The 20,036-nt window shown below is 40.7% G+C and overlaps 1 protein-coding gene across 8 annotated transcripts in view; it reads right to left on the bottom strand.

The window, feature by feature from the left end:
- Nucleotides 1-2,863: 2,863 nt before the first annotated feature.
- ERCC5 (ERCC excision repair 5, endonuclease) overlaps nt 2,864-20,036 on the bottom strand; it is a 30,025-nt gene continuing 12,852 nt past the window's right edge. For 7 of the 8 annotated variants that reach the window (XM_032315336.1, XM_032315335.1, XM_032315337.1 and 4 more), the window contains 9 exons: nt 19,449-19,656; nt 17,936-19,027; nt 14,986-15,233; nt 12,084-12,203; nt 11,702-11,915; nt 10,799-10,943; nt 6,615-6,815; nt 5,397-5,481; nt 2,864-3,552 (listed from right to left, as the gene is read on the bottom strand). In XM_032315336.1, the coding sequence (XP_032171227.1) occupies nt 2,959-3,552; nt 5,397-5,481; nt 6,615-6,815; nt 10,799-10,943; nt 11,702-11,915; nt 12,084-12,203; nt 14,986-15,233; nt 17,936-19,027; nt 19,449-19,656 (2,907 nt within the window). In that variant the 3' untranslated portion in view covers nt 2,864-2,958. The remainder of the gene's footprint in view (nt 3,553-5,396; nt 5,482-6,614; nt 6,816-10,798; nt 10,944-11,701; nt 11,916-12,083; nt 12,204-14,985; nt 15,234-17,935; nt 19,028-19,448; nt 19,657-20,036) is intronic. The other variant, XM_032315339.1, reaches the window with a different exon arrangement.

Genomic DNA, 20,036 nt, shown 5'->3' on the forward strand with positions numbered 1-20,036 from the left:
AAAAAAAAATTTTTTTTTTTAAAGAGGCTGAGAAGCCAAAGGGAAGACAACAAGGAAGGATGCCAGGAGAACTTCAGGTGATCGCACAGAACTGGGAAGACAAAGAACAGGGTTTGGAGCTGGCAAGGCTGCCAGGAATTAGGAGCCCAAGATCCCAGGAAGCAGAGAGAAATAAACCCCACACTCAGCACCAACTCTTCACTCAAGACATTTACTCAATAAGATGTTAGGGCAAGAGGCTGATTTTCCAATGAAGAGTAGCTGAAAGCAGAGCAAAGCTCACAGTAAGAAACACCCCAGCTGTCAGCTGGTACCCCTGAAAAACTACTTTTTTTAGTAAGGGAGAGAAACGGGAACATGAAGTCTTACAAAGACTGCCAGCCAGCCTGGAACCCACTTGGTTTCAGTCAGGCGATCTTCCCCTCCACTGCCTGGCAGAGTACCTTCTGGAATCCTCTGCAGAGGAAGAGCCAAAATAGCTACAATCTTTTATATACAATGTCCAGCATTCACTCCAAGTTTACTAACCACACAAAGAAACAAAATATAAACAAACCCACAGGTAACCCAGATATTGGAATTGTTTAACACACACTTTAAAGTAACTGTGATGAAGATACTGAAAGAGTGGATGACAAGAATTACACCAAAGAACTCGAATCTATCAAAATTAGTCAAGAGAATAGAACTGAAAATACATGAAATAAAGAACCCAACAGATGCGTTTAACAGCAAAGGTAGAGGAAACTGAAGAAAGATTAGTAAGCTGAAAGATAATTTTATAGAAAAAGTGTATGATGGGCGTCATCCTACATCATACCCATGAGTACCCAACTCTCTTTGAATAGTGATAAATTACTTTGCTGCTGATAGTTTTAAACAGGCAACCTATTTTATGGGTAAAATTGCACCCTGAATTACAGAAGAAGATTTGAGGGGGGGGGGGGAGACTTGGGTTCAGGTCACGCTTTCTTACTGGATGGATGAATTTGGTTAAGTCAATTAGTATCTCCAAGCTGGTTTCTTCAATGGTAAAAAAGAATATGCCTTGGTCAGAGGGTTAAGAGAAAAAAAAGGACAAATACCAAAATGTTCTATAAGTGCTATATTTATGGCACAAGCTTTGTATCCATTTTTCCTTTTCCTGGGTACATAGCCCAGGTAGAAATTATATTGCAGTGTATTCCTAGCATACTCTGAAGAATATGCTCGGTTCAGTCCAACAGGAGAAATGGTTTTTAACAAAGGACATTCTGCTTGCTAGGGCTTTGATTCTTTCCTCTCCCAGCAGGTTGAAATGCAGATACAGCAATGACCGAGACATTCAAGCAAGACAGCAGCCTAGGAGATGGCTGAACTCGGGACCCTGAATGACCTCATGGTGGACAGCTGCCTAACCAGCTCAGACTGGCCAACCTGTTGAGTAAGAGATAAATAACGATCCAGCTTATGTAGACCATTGTATATGAACATCTCTTTGTTACAAGCAGCTTAGCCTTTACCCAACTAGTGTAGTGCAAAACAAATGTAAACTGTCTATGAAAGGCAACACAATTCAATCTCAATAAGAGTATTACTTACAAACATATGTGCAGAAAACTCCCAATTATAAGTAGCTTTGAAAAATGAGAATAAGATGAAAAAGTTAATGTCTCCCTACTCCATCCCCCCAAGGAAAGTGTTCTGCTTCAAATACCTCCAGAGAGAAGCAACATTAAAAAAAGATCTGAGTTTATTTACATGGAAGTCATTGTCAACTCTAGAAGCAAGCTGCTAGAGAAGACTGGTACAAACAGAGGAGATATTTCCAATTAGGAAAGAATAAATAAAAAAGCAAAGAAAAGCGCAGCTAGAGACCAAGTATCTGAGAAGTTGGGCTGAAAGGTAAATATAAATGAAAGCCTAAAAAAAGGCATCCAGCAGTCAGTCCAAGGTTGTCTGAAAGGTATCTGCATTTAGTACTCATGGGGGGAGAGGGGCGTACGGAAGATTTTCAATTATTTGGAGGTGGGGGAAGTAAATCAGTAAAGATGGAAATACCAAAGATGTAAGAAAAGACACAGACTTGGGTAGACAGTCGCTCTGAAGGCCAAAGAACCCAAGCTCAAGGTAATTGGCAATGAGCTCCTCAGGCTGTCCGTGACTGTAAGCAATCAGAACTTTGGGAATTGCTGTTCTGAGAGTGGGAGCTGGAGGAAGAATAAACTAACCCAGGCTAGGCCACTTGGAACGGACGTCTCCGTTAACAAGAACCAACCCCTGGAAGCCACTCCTGACAGTGGCCGGCCTACACTGGTTCGACCACAGCCCTGAGCCCCCCACAGCATTTACAGAAGTCAGCTCGTGACAACTAAAGCATTTTAAAAGACAAACATTACGGTACAGAGGTTCTGTGTTTGGTTAATGCTCACAGGGGAAATCACGCACCCCATCTAGGTTTCCTAATTATCTTGCTAGACCCGCAGCAAATATACTCTTCAAGGTCTGTTGCGGCAGTGAGCTTCCCTCCTGCTGTCCTTTTAAGTGGACCCTGAGGAAAAATGGGAAGCAGCAGGGGGCAGGACTTCATGTAGGTGTGAGAAACAGCCACTCTTACAGAATAAGAAATTCGGATATATGCCTTCTCATCTGAGTCAGAAAGTCAGAGGGAATGCTGATTGGCAGTGACTACTAATGAACAGAAATCCTTTTTTCTTTTTGTTAATGCAGAAAGCATCAGACGTTGTACGATAACAGAAACACCAGCAAAGACTAAATACAAGGAAATAGTCAATGACACATAAAACACTAGAGAAGTGTAACACGTGGGAAAATAAATGTCAAATTTTGCATCCATAGTTTAAAAAAACACACAATACAAAAATCGGACAAATGCTTTTAATTGTATCATTTCCTCACAACAAATTCATTACGAGATGTTAGGTTGCACCCGATGATGGAGAATACATGATTTTTAAATTAATTGGCTTTTCCCTTTCTTCCTCTTGTACCTCTCCGCTTCCCCTTTCTCCTCCCAAACACAGATCTGGCGGTCACCAGCACTGGTGCGACTCTCCCTCCGTCATCATCACTCGAGCTGCGGCTGCTGCCTTCTTGGTCCCTGGCAGGAGCAGGGGTCGCTGTGCTCTGCAGACCCCGGCGGCTAGCGGGTACCTCGGGGGCCGCTCTCTCCTGTGGCACGTTCACTGAAGACACACACTCACAGTCCTCCCCCGAAGAGGTCCCAGATGACGGCGAGAGGCAGGCGCCCCCCAAAAATCCGCCACATTTACTCTCTTGCTTAGAATCTGAAAGCCTCTTTCTTTTCAGGCTTGATGACTCTTTCCATTTATTTGCTATGCTTCTCTTCTGGGTTTTTCCTTTTGCCTTATCAGGGAACTCAAAATCGTTCTCCATGGCAACAGACACTGCTTCTATTTCGCTGGCTGCGGCTTCTCTCTCTTTTCTCAGCATACATGTCACAGCTCTGTTAAGTCTCTGGCTCCTAATACCCTTAGCATCTTGTCGCTCCTGTTGAGCTAATCTAAAGAAAGAATCAATTCGGAGCTGCGTCTAAAAAAAATGAAATGAAATAATAAAAAAAAAGTCAGGCCAGTCAGTCAACTTTCTGAAGCAAATCAAAGAGCTCTCCACCTTGAGTCACTAGCTTTGGATAACTCTTTCAGAGAATGTTCATTCCTCATCTCTCAAAAGCCAGATCTCTCCCCCAGGATTTACTGAGAATAAATTTTATTTTCTAGACCAGACTTGAAACCCTGCGTCCACATCTCCAATAAGAACCCCCTTCCCAGGCACTCAGAGAGTCAGTCAGGTGTTTTTCAGTAGACAAATGTGCCATCTTCTTTTGGAGCAGCACAATTTCATGGGGTCTGTTTCTAAATTCCACTCGTCCCTTCTCTTAAAAACACGGTCATCACGTGGTACACTGAAAAGGCAACCGCACTGCATGCTGGGACATGGTCATGCCCTTTGTTTTGCAAATCCACTTTCAGCAAGATGTTATTAAAATAATAGTTATATGTGAAGAAAGTTTTATGCCTAATGTTCATCACAGCATTATGTATGAAAACCTGAAAATCAAGGGTCCACGTAAGTGAACTGAACCCGTAAGTGAAATCTCTTTGATGCAATGTAATCTGGTCATTTGAAATTATGAAAACCATGCAGTATAAAGAAAAAAAAGTCTTATGTTAATAAGTACGAGAGGGGAGTTAGATCAAATTATATTTATGTATGATAACAAATATATGTGCAAAGGAGGGGGGAAATAAAAGAAAATAAAGCTAAATGTTAATATCTGTCTCAGAAAAAAGTAAATAATGGATCATCTTAATTCACTTTTTTCACTTCCTAATTTTGGGGAAATAAATTTATATTAACTTCTTTAATGTAAAGGAAGAAACATTACAAAAAAACTTATCTGAACTTAAGGAGTAATCAGTCACGAAGCCAATAAGCTTTCCTTGGCTATTTGTATACAATGGCTACATTACAGAAAGTCATCAAATAAGCAAAGGAGACTTGTTCAGAGAGGCCATCTACCTCAGTTTTATTTTTTTCTAAATTAACAAAACCTAACGATAATAGGTTTAAATATATGTATTTCATAGGATATGGTCTGATTTCTACTAAGTGGTTTACCTGTACATACATTTTGGAGTTTGTTCCTGGGGTAGGAACATATTCATAGATAAAGCAAGACACAATTACCTACACCCACCTCACAGGACAGAGCCATACAAAGGCCTCATCTCTCCTCAAAAATCTCTCCTCAGGGCATCTGGGTGGCTCAGTGGGTTAAATCTCTGCCTTCAGCTCAGGTCAAGGGATCGAACCCTGCATCAGGCTCTCTGCTCAGCAGGGAGCCTGCTTCCCTTCCTCTCTCTCTCTGCCTGCCTCTCTGCCTACTTGTGATCTCTGTCTGTCAAATAAATAAATAAAATCTTTAAAAAAATCTCTCCTGCCAATGTGCCATAGTGATGATGATTCATTTATAGAATGAAGGCACATTTGCACTTGAAGAGAATTTAATGATCAGGATTTGCTTTGGACTGGACACTTCCTGAAATTTTTTTAAAGGAAAATAGCTCTGAAAAACTAAAATAGTCAACCATAAACATCTCAGTATGCAATCCATTACTAGCCTGTTTTTTTTCAAAGTCAGAATAAACACTCACAGATCCTGAAGTTCAACCCTAAGAGTGAAATTGAGAAATGGAGACAAAGTGCCATTTCCCCTTCTTCTGTTTTCCTCTGTTCTCTTATCTAAAAGTGTAATAACTTTAAAATGTATGTTATATGCTCTAAAATAAAAGAGTAAAGGATCTTTAATAGCTGCCACTAGCAGTCCTTCTATGTTCGCTCCTCACCGTGAACTTAGGAAAAGAGCTGATTACCTGCTGGGCGTTCAGTTGCTTTAATACTGGAAACAGAGACTCATCTGTCTTCGTCCTGTTCCACCCAAAATAACGCTGACAAAATATGCAGGCAGTTAAGGCTTCTACATGTTTTTAAAGATATTTAAACAAGTGATAAATAAAAAGGTGCAAAAAACTCACCCATAATTCCATTCCCTGTATCTCTAAAGATTTTCATATTTATAAAGAATAAAGTGGTAAGAGAACAGAATGACAAAACAAATTACTGCAACATAATCCTGTGGCAGTGTCTCCTGTTCAATGTCCTCTAAGATGAGACATATCCAACTCTCATTTTAAGATATCAAAGACCCGTTACTCTGAGAAAAGGTTAACCTAGAATAAAAACAAGTTTCAGATATCATACATACTTCAAGAGAAAAAAACTGTACTAGGACTAATACTATTGCAAACATTTAAGTATCTATCGAAACGATTTAAATATGCATGAAGGAATATAAACAACAGTAAAGAATAAAACTAATCATGTCTTCTATCCTTTCAGAATGAGTAATAATTAGTGGTTGTATCTATGCATGCTTATCACTACCTAGTTCAAATAAAGATCCTCTCCACTCTAAAGAGATTATTCATAATAGCTAAAACATGGAAGCAACCCAAGTATCTACCAACAGATGAATGGATAAGCAAAATGGGGCATATCCACACAATTGAATATTATTCAGCCTTAAAAAGGAAGGACATTCTGACATGTGCTACAGCTTGGATGAGCCTTGAGGACACTGTGCTCAGCGAAATAAACCTGACACAAAAGGACCAATACAGAACGATTCTACTGGAATGAGGTACTCAAGTCCTCAAAACCCTGGAGACAGAAAGTAGACTTGTGGTTGCCAAGGGCTGAGGGGAGAGGAGGGGGAGTTGTTGTCAAGGGGTCTAGAGCTTCAGTTCTTTTCACATGAAAAGAATGTGGAGGGATGTAGTGACTGGTGATTGTTGCCCAACAATACGCAAATATTTAATGCCACTGAATGGTACACTTAAAATGTTAAAATGACAAATTTTGTTATGTGTAATTTACCACAAAACAAAACAAAAAAAACCCTAAGGAGAGAAAAAAAGGAGCATCTTAAACAAAGTTATTAAGAAAAAACCGATCCAAGTGTCCCCTATGATTCAAACAAAGCACATTATTTGGCTCAGTGCTCCTTTATGCTTTAAGGAGTAAAAGGATACTCTCTAATTTTGTCCAGATCCGGCTTCCCCCACAGAAAGGCCCCCCTGGACTCATCCACCACAGGTTTGAGGTAAGCGTCTGCAACAGCCGGGTTGGGAAAGCCAGGTGTGAGCTGCAGCTTGCGCAGTTTTTTTTTCACTTTGGTGTCATAGGGGTTAGGTCTTATCTTCTTATTTTTTTGAGCTTCGTGCCACCACTCTCTGTAAGGCAAAGGAGACGAGACTTCAGGACATTATGGCAGATGTGCTGCAGATAAACGGCCATTCTTGGAAGGTGTAAACTGAAGCCCCAGAACAAATCCCACGAGCCACAGAGTAACCACGGCAGACACTGACTTACTCCGCGCCTGGCTCCCTGTCAGCTGTCATACACCCCGATCATCACCCGAGCTCAGTCCTACCACCGGCCTCACCCCACAGAGAAAGAAACCCACCCCAAGCACAAGTCACCATCTGCTCAAGATTTCACAGCTGGCACTGGCGTGCTCAGACCCTGAGAATCACCCTCACAGCCCACAACTTCTCTGGGGCTCCTTTCTCACCAGGAAAATGAGGTCAAATATCTGTATCATTACCTCAAATCAACTACAATAATAGACCCAAGAATATTTAATAATATGTAAAAATACCAAGAACATCATGTCATATCTTAAAAATGCAGAACATGATTCTACAGAAAGTAAAATCTCAATTTTGGAGAAGACGCATATATGTAAAGAAAGAAAAACAGGCAAAGCAATTTAAAATAATAAAAGCAACGACAACTATTATTTTACTGTGTTAGGCAATGTTCTAAGCAAGAATACAACTGTACATTTTCTTCTTTATATTTTATTACTTTTTCAGGTTTTCCATCGTGAGCAGAAATTACTATGGCAAATTAAAGACAGCCGCACATTCTGTGCTCCTCCCCCCATCCGGAAGTGGGGCCCATGTCCCCTCCCTTGAGCCGGGTGGGCTCTGGGATGGAGGAAGGGAAGCTGTGCCTGGTCTTCAGAGCCTGCGGTTTCCACATCCAGAACCTCGGAATATCTGCCTCGGAAGCAGCTGAAATGCTGGGACCAAGCTCCAGCTGGTGAGGGCTCCAGATGGAGGGGGCCCGAGGCCCCGCCCACAGTTCTGGCTGAGCTCGGGGCTGACGTCAACGCCCCTGGCCAAACACGTGGTCCCTCACCAGCGGATCCTCTAGCCCAGCTCAGCGGCCCCCGACAAACACGGAGCCTGACGGGACGTGCCCACGCAGCCTCGCCAAACTGCAGATTCACAGGCAAAACCAATGACTCTGGAAGCCACTGAGGTTTAAAGTATCTTATAATGCGGCAAGAGATAACCAGAGAAATTAACACAATTAGGAAGAATGAAGAGCATAAAGTTAAAAACAAAGAAAACCCTCACTAATCAATGCATTCATGAAACGTTAAAAAGAACAAAACTCTCTCGTTGCTCTGCTTCACATACTTGGGGGTATCGGACACAGACTCGGAGGCGCTCGGTCTCCCCTCTCCGATGCAGGAGCGCCACCTAGCATTGGAAAAGACTAACTGCAGTCTTCACGCAGCATCCAAAGGGCAAAAGGAACTCCAATCTACCTTCCGTCAGTTCTACAATACCGTCTCCAGGAGTGCACTAAGAGAACAGCTAGCATTCTCACCTACTCTCTTTTGAATTTCCATCTTCGCGACAAGCAAGCAGGCCTATCAGCGAGGACGACCAGCACAACATGCCCAGCGTTCATGGCACTGAGAGAGTCTCCGCCTCCACAAAGCAGGAGGGCCGGGCACTGCCATAAAGATGAAAGATGGCATCTGCCCATCAGCTGAGCTGTGGGGGACACGACAGGGAGTGGGAGCGACTGTGCTAGGACTGAAGGAGCTGTGCCCTGGCCAAGTCAGTGGGGTGACTGTGTTCTCTGTCCCAGTTCCTTCAGGGTTATCTGAGCATTTGGGCCCAGTGTTTTCCGATCTCATTTCCCCCCGGAGAACCCAAAATGTTCTACGAAATCTCCCCTAATTAAACGTCGGTAGTCAATTCACAATGAAGGCTCCACAGACGAGCCAGCGCACTGTGCAGGCCTAACCAAACACAGCTGGGCTGAATTCAGCAGGCAGGTCCAGCGCAGCTCCACCTAAAAGGGGGGTGACGAGCCAGAGTCTAGCTAGGGGAAAGGAAAAGCAGAAGAGAAAGCAAGGAAACAGCCTCCATGTCACTGCTCTTCCACCTCCTCCAGCTCTCTAACTGTGCGTCTGTCTTCGCGTTCCGGGCCCTGCGCGGCTCCGGCCGCTCACTCTGCCGGCCACCAGCTGGACAGCCAGAGCAGAAACGGCTAAAATGTAAACCACTCAACTAACAACAAATGAGCAACAACTGTTGAGAGCAAAGAAATATGGCATAAGTAGGCATTCACTCTACCAGAAATGCACATTTTCAACAAACAAGAAAATTTAGGATATCAAATTGAAAACCTAAATACCATTTATCCTAAAACAATAATCAGATAAGAACCCAAAGATACGTCTCTGAAGACACTCAAATCGTGGTTGTTCAGACTTAAAAAACAGAAATAACAATAGGCATATGACTAATTAATCATGATACATCAAAAGACTACTATGGAGTCATTCAAAACTGTTACTCATCTCTACACTGTCGGTAGTATGCCTTGTTCTATCACCACATGAGTTACCGGTAACATAAAAAGCATATGGCTTCATCCCATTCTTAAAAAAAGAAACAATACACACTTGCATGAGTAAAGACGTATACATATATATGTTTAACATAAGCATATACTATGCATAGAAAAGTCTAAAATTATATAAACCAAAATGTTAACTGTAACCATCTTTTTAATTCATATTTCATAATTTTTCTATTATTATTTATACAATAAAGTTATCTGTAGTTTTTCAAGTTATTTAAATACCATGACCTATGAGCTACCCAATAACTTACTGCCACTGTATTATTTCATCAATAATATGAAATTTATGAGGAGAGAGAGATAGAGAGATAAAGAAAACATAAAATAAATACATTGGTATGTGTGCTACAGCTGGAGAAGAGCAAACATTAAGACCACTTCTGCATTTAAGTTTTAATTGTAGTAACTGATTCTTATACCAGAACATCTGAGAATTTTTCAGACACAACTGGAGATACAACTGGAAAGAACTTCAAAGAATCATTAAATCAGCTCCTACCAACTAGTATCTCATGACAAGCTGGTGGTTAAAAAGTGCCATCCCAACCTTGTGAGTAGCCTAAAAACCACTGAACTGTGAAATATATGGTAGGTGACTTACATTCCAATTTTTTTAAATGCCATGGAGGACCAACCTTAAGACAGAACTCCTTCCATAGACATCCTCAGGACTACCACTGTCCCAGAACCTTCCTAACTGAAGTGCACCCCAAGGGCAGCAGAATGGTGGGTTCGGGTGGGATGCACCAGCACTAAACACATCAGAGTACACGCAGCAACAAAGGGACAGCAGGGCACAAGGTAAAGTTCTTAACATTCTATTTCCATGCCCCTTCTGGCCCCTCTTTCAGCCCCTCAACACATAGAAGTACAGGGATGTGTTTGCTTCTCTCGCTCCCCCAAGCGTGAAGCTCCCTGAGAATGCGGCCTACGGCTTAGTCAACTTTCCTCCCCCCGCCTAGCAGGGCGTCTGACACAGAGCAGTTACTCACTCGATCTCCGAATGAATGAAATGAGATTGCCATTTGCCTGTGAAATCCTACAGACAAGTCTATGTACCCTTGAACTAGGATAAGCCTAGTGCCTCAGATTGTCTCCGATTTCACTGAAGTCTAGAAAAGGGAAAACAAATTTGGTAACCCTATCAATTCTGGTGATTTGTGACAGTTCATGAGGCAAGTAATAGTTCTGTTTTAAACTGGGTATTTTTTTTAAAGATTTATTTATTTACTAGAAAGAGAGAGAGAGCAATAGAGTGTGCCTGCCTGTTCCAGGGAGAGGAGCAGAGGGAGAAGAGAATTCCAAGCAGACCCCCATGCTGAGCACTAAGCACGACGCCCAATGTGGACTTGATCCCACAACCCCATGACCATGACCTGAGCCAAAACCAAAAGTAAGACACTTAACTGACTGTGCCACCCAGGCACCCTAAATTGGGTATTTACATAAACACCTGAGTTAAAGAAATGAAGAAAGAACTTACGAGAATTTTAGCAGAGGTTCCAGGCCAGGTCCAGGGAATTCATTGAGAATTTCCATGGCTGTAACACAACCTACAGTTGGTATTCCTTCTGTATAATCACTTCCAAGCAAATAGGCCAAATTTATTAATTTGTTTCGGTCTAATCCTAGAAAAGTAAAAACATTTTATATTTTTTAAATTTTTATTAGAACACACCAAGCAAAATTCTGCCTCTGGGCCTTTACACTCTCCAGGCCCTTTGTCTGACATGCTCATCCCTAAGGATGTACAACACTCATTACCTCTTCTCCTTGGGCCCTAGCCCAAAAACGAACTATTAGTGAAGACTCTCCTGACCACAGCTCCATATACAATGGCACACACCCATCCTGTGACTGCAGGTCACCCTCTCCTGTTTTCCAGCTTTTTTTTCTACATGGATTATGTTTATTATTTCCTTTTCCTACTAGACTTGTATTCTCCCATTTCCCCACTGCCAAGAACGAGAACTGGCACACAGGAATCACACAATATGTATTTGTTAGATGAATGGAAAAAAAAGAATCACTGCCAGAAACACCACCACGGGGCCATGCAGCTCATGACTCCAGCAGGACTGACTCCGCCTGCCTCTTCTCTCCACCACCTTTGGTTTACTCCAGAGATCTAGGATAACTGGTCAAAGTCTAAGCAGGTCAGGTAATTAATTCTGCAGGAAATCCCTACATATTTCTAGGGTTTTAATTTCTTAATTGTAATTTAAAAATCCTATTCCTCTCCAGAAACAAAAGATCACTTACATGAAAATGGTAGAGACCTACCATTTCCCAATTAATACATCAATGAGTTCCTTGGAAAGGAAAAAATTCATAATACAAATTCTAAAGGTAAATCTCATAAAGTAATCATACTCTGAAGTCTTACCCAGTTGGTTGTGAAAGTCCACATACTGGTAATACTCTACAAACTTGTTTTTATTAAAAAAGTTTTTATAGACATGCCGTGCTCCAAACAGCCAAATATCACTATCATCAGTGATTGTTCCAGAAGTCTGATCGGTCAGATCCAGGATGGCGCACTGTGCCTCTGCTTCCATGGGAGCCTCGATGTAGGGAATGCCAAACAGGCGAAGAAGTTCCTGGAGAGTCAGAGACACGCTGTGACCCCCGTGAAATGCGGGAAATGGGCCTTGACCAGAAATGGGAGCAGTGTTGCACACATTTCACTGAAGACATGCCGTTGGGGAATCAGATTAAGTAAAACCAGCAGTGGGAATTGAAAAAGGAGGCCTGGCCGGTACACCTACCTGGCTTTCCAGGAACATCTGCCCCGTCACAGTAGCAGCAATCCGTTCTTGCTGCTGTTTTTGTGCTTCCAGCGAATTCTGCTGTGTTAACAGGCTGCTTTCCAGAGTTTCCAGCTCCTCCTGCAAAATAAATTTCATCATTATATTAATGATCCAGTTGAACTCATTTGTTACAAAAAGCCTGCATTTAGTCTGACTCAATTACCAAATAAGCATTCCTCCTTGTGAAATTTCCCACACTTGGATTTCTGAGCAAGTCTGTAATATCTTCAAAGTTCCCTCACAAAATCACCCATGTTTTAGTTTAAACAAATTGAATTTAAGAAAACACTGAGTGAGGGACACCTGAGTGGCTCAGTCCATTAAGCAGCATCTGCCTTCAGCTTAGGCCATGATCCCAGAGTCCTGGGGACTGGGCTCCCTGGGAGCCTGCTTCTCCCTCTGCCAGCTGCTCCCCTTGCGTATGCTTTCTCTCACTCACTCTCACTCAAATAAAATCTTTAAACACACACACACACACACAAACACAAAGAGTGAGATACCACTTCCCACCCACTAGAGCGACTAGAATCAAACGGACAGATACAAATAAGTGTTGATGAGAATGTGAAAAATCGGAACCCTTATATACTATTGGTGGAAATGCTGCAGCCACTTTGGAAAACAGTCTGACAGGGACTCAAAAGGTTAAACACAGCTACCTGTAACCCAGTAATTCTATTCCTAGGTGTATACCAAAGAGAAATGAAGATATATGTCCATCCCACAAAAACCTGTACATAGATGTTAATAGCAACATTATTCATAATAGTCAGAAAGTATAAACAACCCAAATGTCCATCAAATGATGACTGAATCAAATATGGTACCTATCCATACAATGGAATACTATTTGGCAATAAAAAGAAATAAAGGACTAACACATGCTACAACATGGATGGACTTGAAAACATTCTGCTAAGTGAAAGGAGCCAGAAAAAAAGGCCACAGGTTGTATTATCCCATTTATATGAAATGTCCAGAAAAGACAAATCCATAGAAACAGAAAGAAGATGAGTCGTCAAAGAGGTGGAGAGGAAGGTACAGGGAGTGACTGCTAATGGGTTCCAGGATTCTTTTTCAGGTGATGCAAATGTTCTAAGATTGCAATAGTTATAGGACTCTGTGAATTACACTAAAAGCTATCAATTGTAAAAAATAAAACATCAATTTCTATAGTCTTTAAAATATTAAATACTTGGGGATAAATCTGACAAAGGATGTATAAGATTTGTATAGTGAAAACTGCTAAATACTGAGAAAATTTTAAAAGATCTGAATAAATCAGGACATATCCTGTGTTCAAGGATCAGAAGATAGAGTGTTGCTAAGATTTAATTCTCCCCAAATCGATTTGTATCTTCAGTACAATCTCATCAAAACCTTGGGCATTTTTCATCCAAATTGAGAAACTAATTCTGAAGTTCATATGGAAATGCAGAGGATTTATAAAAAAGTGAAACAACTTTGAGAAAAACAAAATTGGAAGATTCACACTCCTATTGTCTTGTTTCAAGAGTTAACGTAAAACCACAATATGTAATGTGTTTTTTTTTTAAAGATTTTATTTACTTATTTGACAGACAGAGATCACAAGTAGGCAGAGAGGCAGGCAGAGAGAGAGGAGGAAGCAGGCTCCCTGCTGAGCAGAGAGCCCGATGTGGGACTCGATCCCAGGACCCTGAGATCATGACCTGAGCCGAAGGCAGCAGCTTAACCCACTGAGCCACCCAGGCGCCCCTGTAATGTGTTTTGAGTTGATTTTGGTGTATCATACACAACACCAAAGTTGCCTTTTTTCCTAGCACCGCTGTAAAGACTCTCCTTCCTCCATCCAACTGCCTTTCTAGCATTGTTGAAAATTTGTTCTCCATATATGCATGGATCCATTTTTGTACTTTCTATTATGTTCTATTGATCTATTTGTCTATCTTTATGCCAAGAGCAAACTGTCTTGATCACTGTTGTTTGCTTCCGCTGCAGGACTCTTGTTTTGTTCTCGTGATCTATGTATCCATCCTTTAGTCAATATCATACTCTCCTAATTACTATTATATTTATAGTAAATCTCGATATCAGGTAGTATAAGTTCTCTAAATTTTTTCTTTTTCAAATTTGTTTTGACTACTCTAGCTTCCTTGCTTTTCCATGTAAATTTTAGAATCAGCTTGTTAATATCTATCATTGGTTTTTTTATTGGAATTCCATGAATCTATGGATCAGTGTGGGGAGAACTGATATCTTAATAATATTGTATCTTCCCACCCAAAACCACATCTATTTAGGTCCTCCCTGATTTCTAGCATCAGTGTTTTGTAGTTTTGAAATACAAATCTTTCACATATGTTGTAAGCCCTACATATAAGTATTTTATGCTTTTAGGTGGTATTGTATGTGGCTCTTTCTATGGATTGAATTGAGTTCCCCAAAAACTTCTGTTAAAACCCTAACCCCAAATGTGATTGCATCTGGAGATGGTGTCTTTAGGAAGTAATTAAGGTTAAATGAGGTCATAAGGGTGGAGCCCTAATCTAATAGGACTATAGCCTTATGAAGGAAAGATACCTCCTTCCTTTCCATCCTACCCTCTCCCCCTCTCTCCCTATCTCGGCCCCTCTCCCCAGCACCTGAGGACAGCAGGAGGGCAGCCATCTGCAAGCCAGAAAGCTCTCACCAGGAATCAAATTAGCCTGCACCTTGATCATAGACTTCCCAATCCCCATAATGATGAAAAAATAGCTAAGAAAAAAAAAAAGCGTGCAAAAAGCTAATAAATGTTCAACCAGTAACTCCTTAAAGCTCAAAAGCTATTTAACTTGGCTCTTTTTTAGCAGTAGGTTAAGACTTGATCTCGTATTATTACCAAATTAATATCTTGCCATTCATTGAGTGAACTGTCTGTATCTTTTTCAGCTTCTTCACATGGCTCAGCATCCAAAGTCTCTCTTCCAGAGCTGAGTCTTAGGAGGCCCTCAGAGTCACCAGTGGCTTCTTCCTTCTTAGTTCCTATCAGTTCTTCTTCATCTTGTCTGGAGGGAGATTTAGAAGCTTCATGTAATTCAGCTTGAAGTTCTTCATTACTAATTATACTCTGTACTTCGATGAAACTTCCTGTACCAAAATAACAAGGTCACTTTGTTTATAAGTGAAACATTAAAATTATCCCAAAATCATTGAGAGCATTCCAAAGTATCCTGAAAAATGTTTTACCCCCAAAAGATCTGAATTTACTAGAAAACATGTAAGGGTAAAACATTACTATTAAATAAATTTAATATAAATGCCTATAACTTCAAATTAAGACTTTTCCATTAAACTGGCACTACCTTTAAAGTTAGGAAAGAAGCTTTCAAAGATTTGCATAAAGGCTTTATACAAATAAAATAAATTAACTAATATTGTTTTGGAGTTCCAAAAGGAGAATTATCAGAGGATGTAAACAGTCATGTAGGTTGTTATATGTTCTCATGCTATTTCACTATGAACATAGCAAAGAATAAAGCAGTAAATTAGTGTAAAGGATCCGAATAAGTACTCGGGAGAAATAGCTCTTCTTTTCCACCTTTCTTCCCTCCTCTCCTGTGTCTTGTCTTTTCTTTAAAAAAAAAAAAAAAAATTGATTCCCTTCTTTTGCTTCAGGTGGAGGAGCATGAATTTCAGGATGCAATCATGATGGACAGAGTGGGCTCGAGATCTGAGTGGGACTGGGGCCAAGGAGATAGCCAGGACCAAGGAGAACACCAATGGGACCAGGAGATGGTTACAAATTAAGAAAGAATAAGTAATAAGTCGATATATTAGGACAATGGTAGTAAGGCTTCTCAGTGTTAGGAAGGAAAATTGTAACAAAAGTGGAGGCTAAAAGGAAATCTGTGATGTTGGATTGGAATCAGTATCAGTACAAACTCAATAAATTTTTATATGAAACATTTATACATAAATATATATTTGTAGAGAAGTAAATACAGGTGGGTGCGTGCACATGTTTGTGGGTATATACATAAATATACTTCCTGGCTCTGTCCCTGAGAGGGCCTGAAGCAGCGACACCCCAGTACCAGTGAGCACACTCAGGGTCCAGATCTTGGTTTCTAAACATCATGCTCTATTCCAGGGAGCTAGAGCTGGATCCAGGGACAGGGCAGGGTAGGGCAAGAATAAAATAAATCTGGAACATCTTGACCAGAAAGTAAAGAAATACTCAACATATAAGGGGGAATTGTCAAGTCCCAGAAGCCAGCCTGAAGAGGGGCCCCCACTGGCCAAAGCCAGGGAAATTCCAACCATAAAATACAAAAGCACCATAAATCACTAAATAAAATATGAATTCTTAAATCCACATGATATAAAAAAGTAGTAAACAGGGAAGAGGGGAAGAACTTCCTTATAAGAGGATATAAACTGAAAAATATATAAGGAATAATAGAACTAGAAAACTGCCATTTGGCAACCATCATAGTGATCATTTATTTAGGTAAAAATCATCAATGAATGCTAAAATAAGTGGACAAAGGTTTGCTCAGAAACAACATATTTACACAGCCTTTCCATAAAATACTAATTACAAAGAGGAAAAGGTAACTTTAGAATGGAGAAACTCAGCAGACATCAGGAAAAAAGTTAGCTTGTGTGTGTGTAGAAGCAATTCTTGTTATTCACAGCAGTGTGTTCTATAAAGTCACTGTGAACAATGAATCCACATATACATCCTTGTTCATAGAATAAATATATTCATAATCATAAATCCTACAAACAACCCATCCTGGTAAATTCTAACTTCTTTATCTTACAAAGGAACAAATGAGATTTAGGAGTGTTAAAGAGACTTGCCTGAGGCTGCCCACCAACAGGTGACAGAATTGGGATTCAAACCCCATCCAATTAACCTAAGCCAGAGTTTCTTGATCTAGACCGCACTGCTCTCTCCCATATTCACCTTCTGGTCACCTCTGTGGGATAGCTAGAACACAAGGCAGACACCTTGCTCAGCCTTAGCTGGGAGCAGTACTGGCAATTCAAACTTCTAGCCACTTTACTCAGGTCCAAGAATGACCACAAAGATCCTACTTCTGAGTATTGATTCTGGGGTTATAAATAAATTTCAATAAGTAGGCAATTTCACAAATAAGAATAATCTGAATAATGAGAATCTGAATAATTCTCTGAATTGACTATATAGAAGTCTGTATAGTGGGGTGCCTGGGTGGCTCAGTGGGTTAAAGCCTCTGCCTTCGGCTCAGGACATGATCCCAGAGTCCTGGGATCAAGCCCCACATCAGAATCCCTGCTCTGCGGGGAACCTGTTACCTCCTCTCTCTCTCTCTCTCTCTGCCTGCCCCTCTGCCTACTTGTGATCTCTGTCTGCCAAATAAATAAATAAAATCTTTAAAAAGAAAAAAAAGGCCTATATAGATATAAATACACAGTAAACATGTACATGTACATAAATATGTATAAAGAGCTATGATAAAGAAAACGTGGTAAAATGCTAGCCATTGAGGTACTGGGTGAAGGAACCAGAATGTTCTGTAATATTCTTTCAACTTTATTAAATTTGTAATTATTTCAAAACAAAAAGTTAAAAAAACTAGAAGACTCATTTTTACCTTTTCCAACTGATACTTCCCCCTTTTAAAAAAAAAACAACAACAAAGAACCAGCTGTGTGTCCTTGGGAGAGTCATTTCACCCTTCTGGGCTCCTAGTTCACCGTCTGAACAAAACGGGAACTAGACTACACTGCAGGATCTCCATTCCTGGAAATATGAAACTCTACAGGAAGTTCTGTATCTCTGGAAGAGCACAAGCACCTACCATCAGATTCACTTTCTTCAGAGTCTATTTCCATTGGCTCCATGGACTTTGGAACTGAAATTAAGTCCTGGTCTACAGAGTCCATTCTCTCATGTTCTTGGATGGTTTTCAGGAAATTCTCATGCTCTTTAGAAGTAAAGGATACTGCATTTTCCAAGTTACTTACTGCCTCTGAAGGGATACTTTGTGTATTACTCGTTTCTTGCAAACTGACAGTGTCAATGATTTCAGAAACGTGATTTTTTTCACCTTCTGTTTCATCATCAGTTGAAAGAACAGAGGAATCATATTTGCTGCCTGATGGACAAAGGTCCGGTTGTAGCTCAGGCTCTTTGGTGTATGTTTCATTCCTTGATACAGAACTTGAACTCATCGAAGGTACTGGTGTCAGTTCTCTCCCACTCTGGAGCCCAGGTGCATCGCCGTGCATCACCACTGTGCTTTCTGAAGGAATGGGGTCTTCTCTCCCCTTAACCGGAGACTCACAGCTTTTCTGAAAGGCTTCACTCACCACACAAATAAGTGACATTTCTTCTTTTGGAACACTAGATTCACTGCCTGGACAGAAGACGGGATGGGACAAACGAGCTGAGTCTGCCAGCCTCCTGCCGGTGTCAGGGCTGGTTTCATGAGCAGAGTTCACATGGATCAGATGGGGTCCTGCTGGCAACAGCATTCCTTCTCCACCTCCTTCTTGAAGGCCTTCAACAGCTTCTTCGTGGCAACTGTTCCCAAGCAGCGTTTTCACTGCTGACCCTCCTATCTGCACGTCATTTCCAGCATGTGCTTCCATGTCTTCATCATCGTCGAGAACCTTCTGAATAGCTAAGAGAGTAAGCGGGGACACAGGTGCATTCTTCGCATCAGACTGCTTTTGATTCTCACTCTCCGGCTCCTCTTCCGAGCTGCTTCCCAGCATGGCAGCCTGCATAGCCAGGGAAGTTCTTGGAGAAGGAGGGGTAGCGGCAGGCTCCTTCTCTGGCTTCAATGCCTCACATGGAGATGACTTCGTGTCAGACAACCAGCTGCGCATTTTGCTGGAAGAAGGAAGAGACTCTGAACCCACCTCTGCAACTTTCTTAGCTTGAATACCTTAAGAAAAATTAAAACATTTCTCATTATGTAGTTTTACAGTGAGACAACATACTTCTAGTGAGATGAATAAAAGAACACTGGTTCTCATGCAGGAAGTTATAAATTTTCCTTTAAACGGCACTAAGAGTTAATTTGTTATTTAATTTTAAAGTAGGTTTGTACATGAGCACTGACTAATGTACAGAATTGTCGAATCATTATATTGTAAACATGAAACTAATATATAAGACTATATGTTAATTATACTGGGAGTAAATAAATAAATTTTAAATAAATAAGAAAAACAAAGAGGGTTGGTACAACAGCAGGTCACCCATTAATAGCTATATAGAGAGCTTTATTATTACATGAGTAGGGAATTCAGAGACACAACCTATTTTTGGTTTTTAACCATTAGGTAAGTGATGGCACTAAATACCTCTTATCAAGATGTAATGGGAGGTATCTTCGGAGACTACTCTCCTTGACTCGGCCTCCTTCAGAAAGCCCCCTGCTTCTTCATATTGCCTTTGGATTTGTCCTGACTGTTGCTGATTCATTTCCTTTTGGACATTTTCTATGTGCTGGTTTAGATAGTTTTTTTTAAGCAAGCCTTTGAGCTGATATTGGGAAAAGTCATTAGACTCCTAAAATGAAATAAATGAAATTATTTTTTTGGATTAAATACAGATAATATTCCCACACAGATAACATTCCCAAAGGATGAAGGAACAAAGAGCAACTGATTTTTTTTCCACTGGAGACATTTTCGTATTATAACAGTAAAATCTGAAACTAGGAAAAAACTGTAGCTGCCTTTTTAAAAAATAACCTTTAAAACAAAAAGACTTAGGCAAAAGAAATCATGGATAATGTTTGTGACTTAATCATTTACTCAAAAAACATTTATTAGGCAGTAATGCATACCGGCACTGTGACATTTTGATTGTAGCTTAATAAACAGACAACCTTCTGGAATGCAATATGCAAGTAAAGTGGGATGCCTAGTGGTCCAGCCAGTTGAGTG

The sequence above is a fragment of the Mustela erminea genome, chromosome 15 (genome assembly GCF_009829155.1).
Source record: "Mustela erminea isolate mMusErm1 chromosome 15, mMusErm1.Pri, whole genome shotgun sequence".
Classification (NCBI taxonomy): domain Eukaryota; kingdom Metazoa; phylum Chordata; class Mammalia; order Carnivora; family Mustelidae; genus Mustela; species Mustela erminea.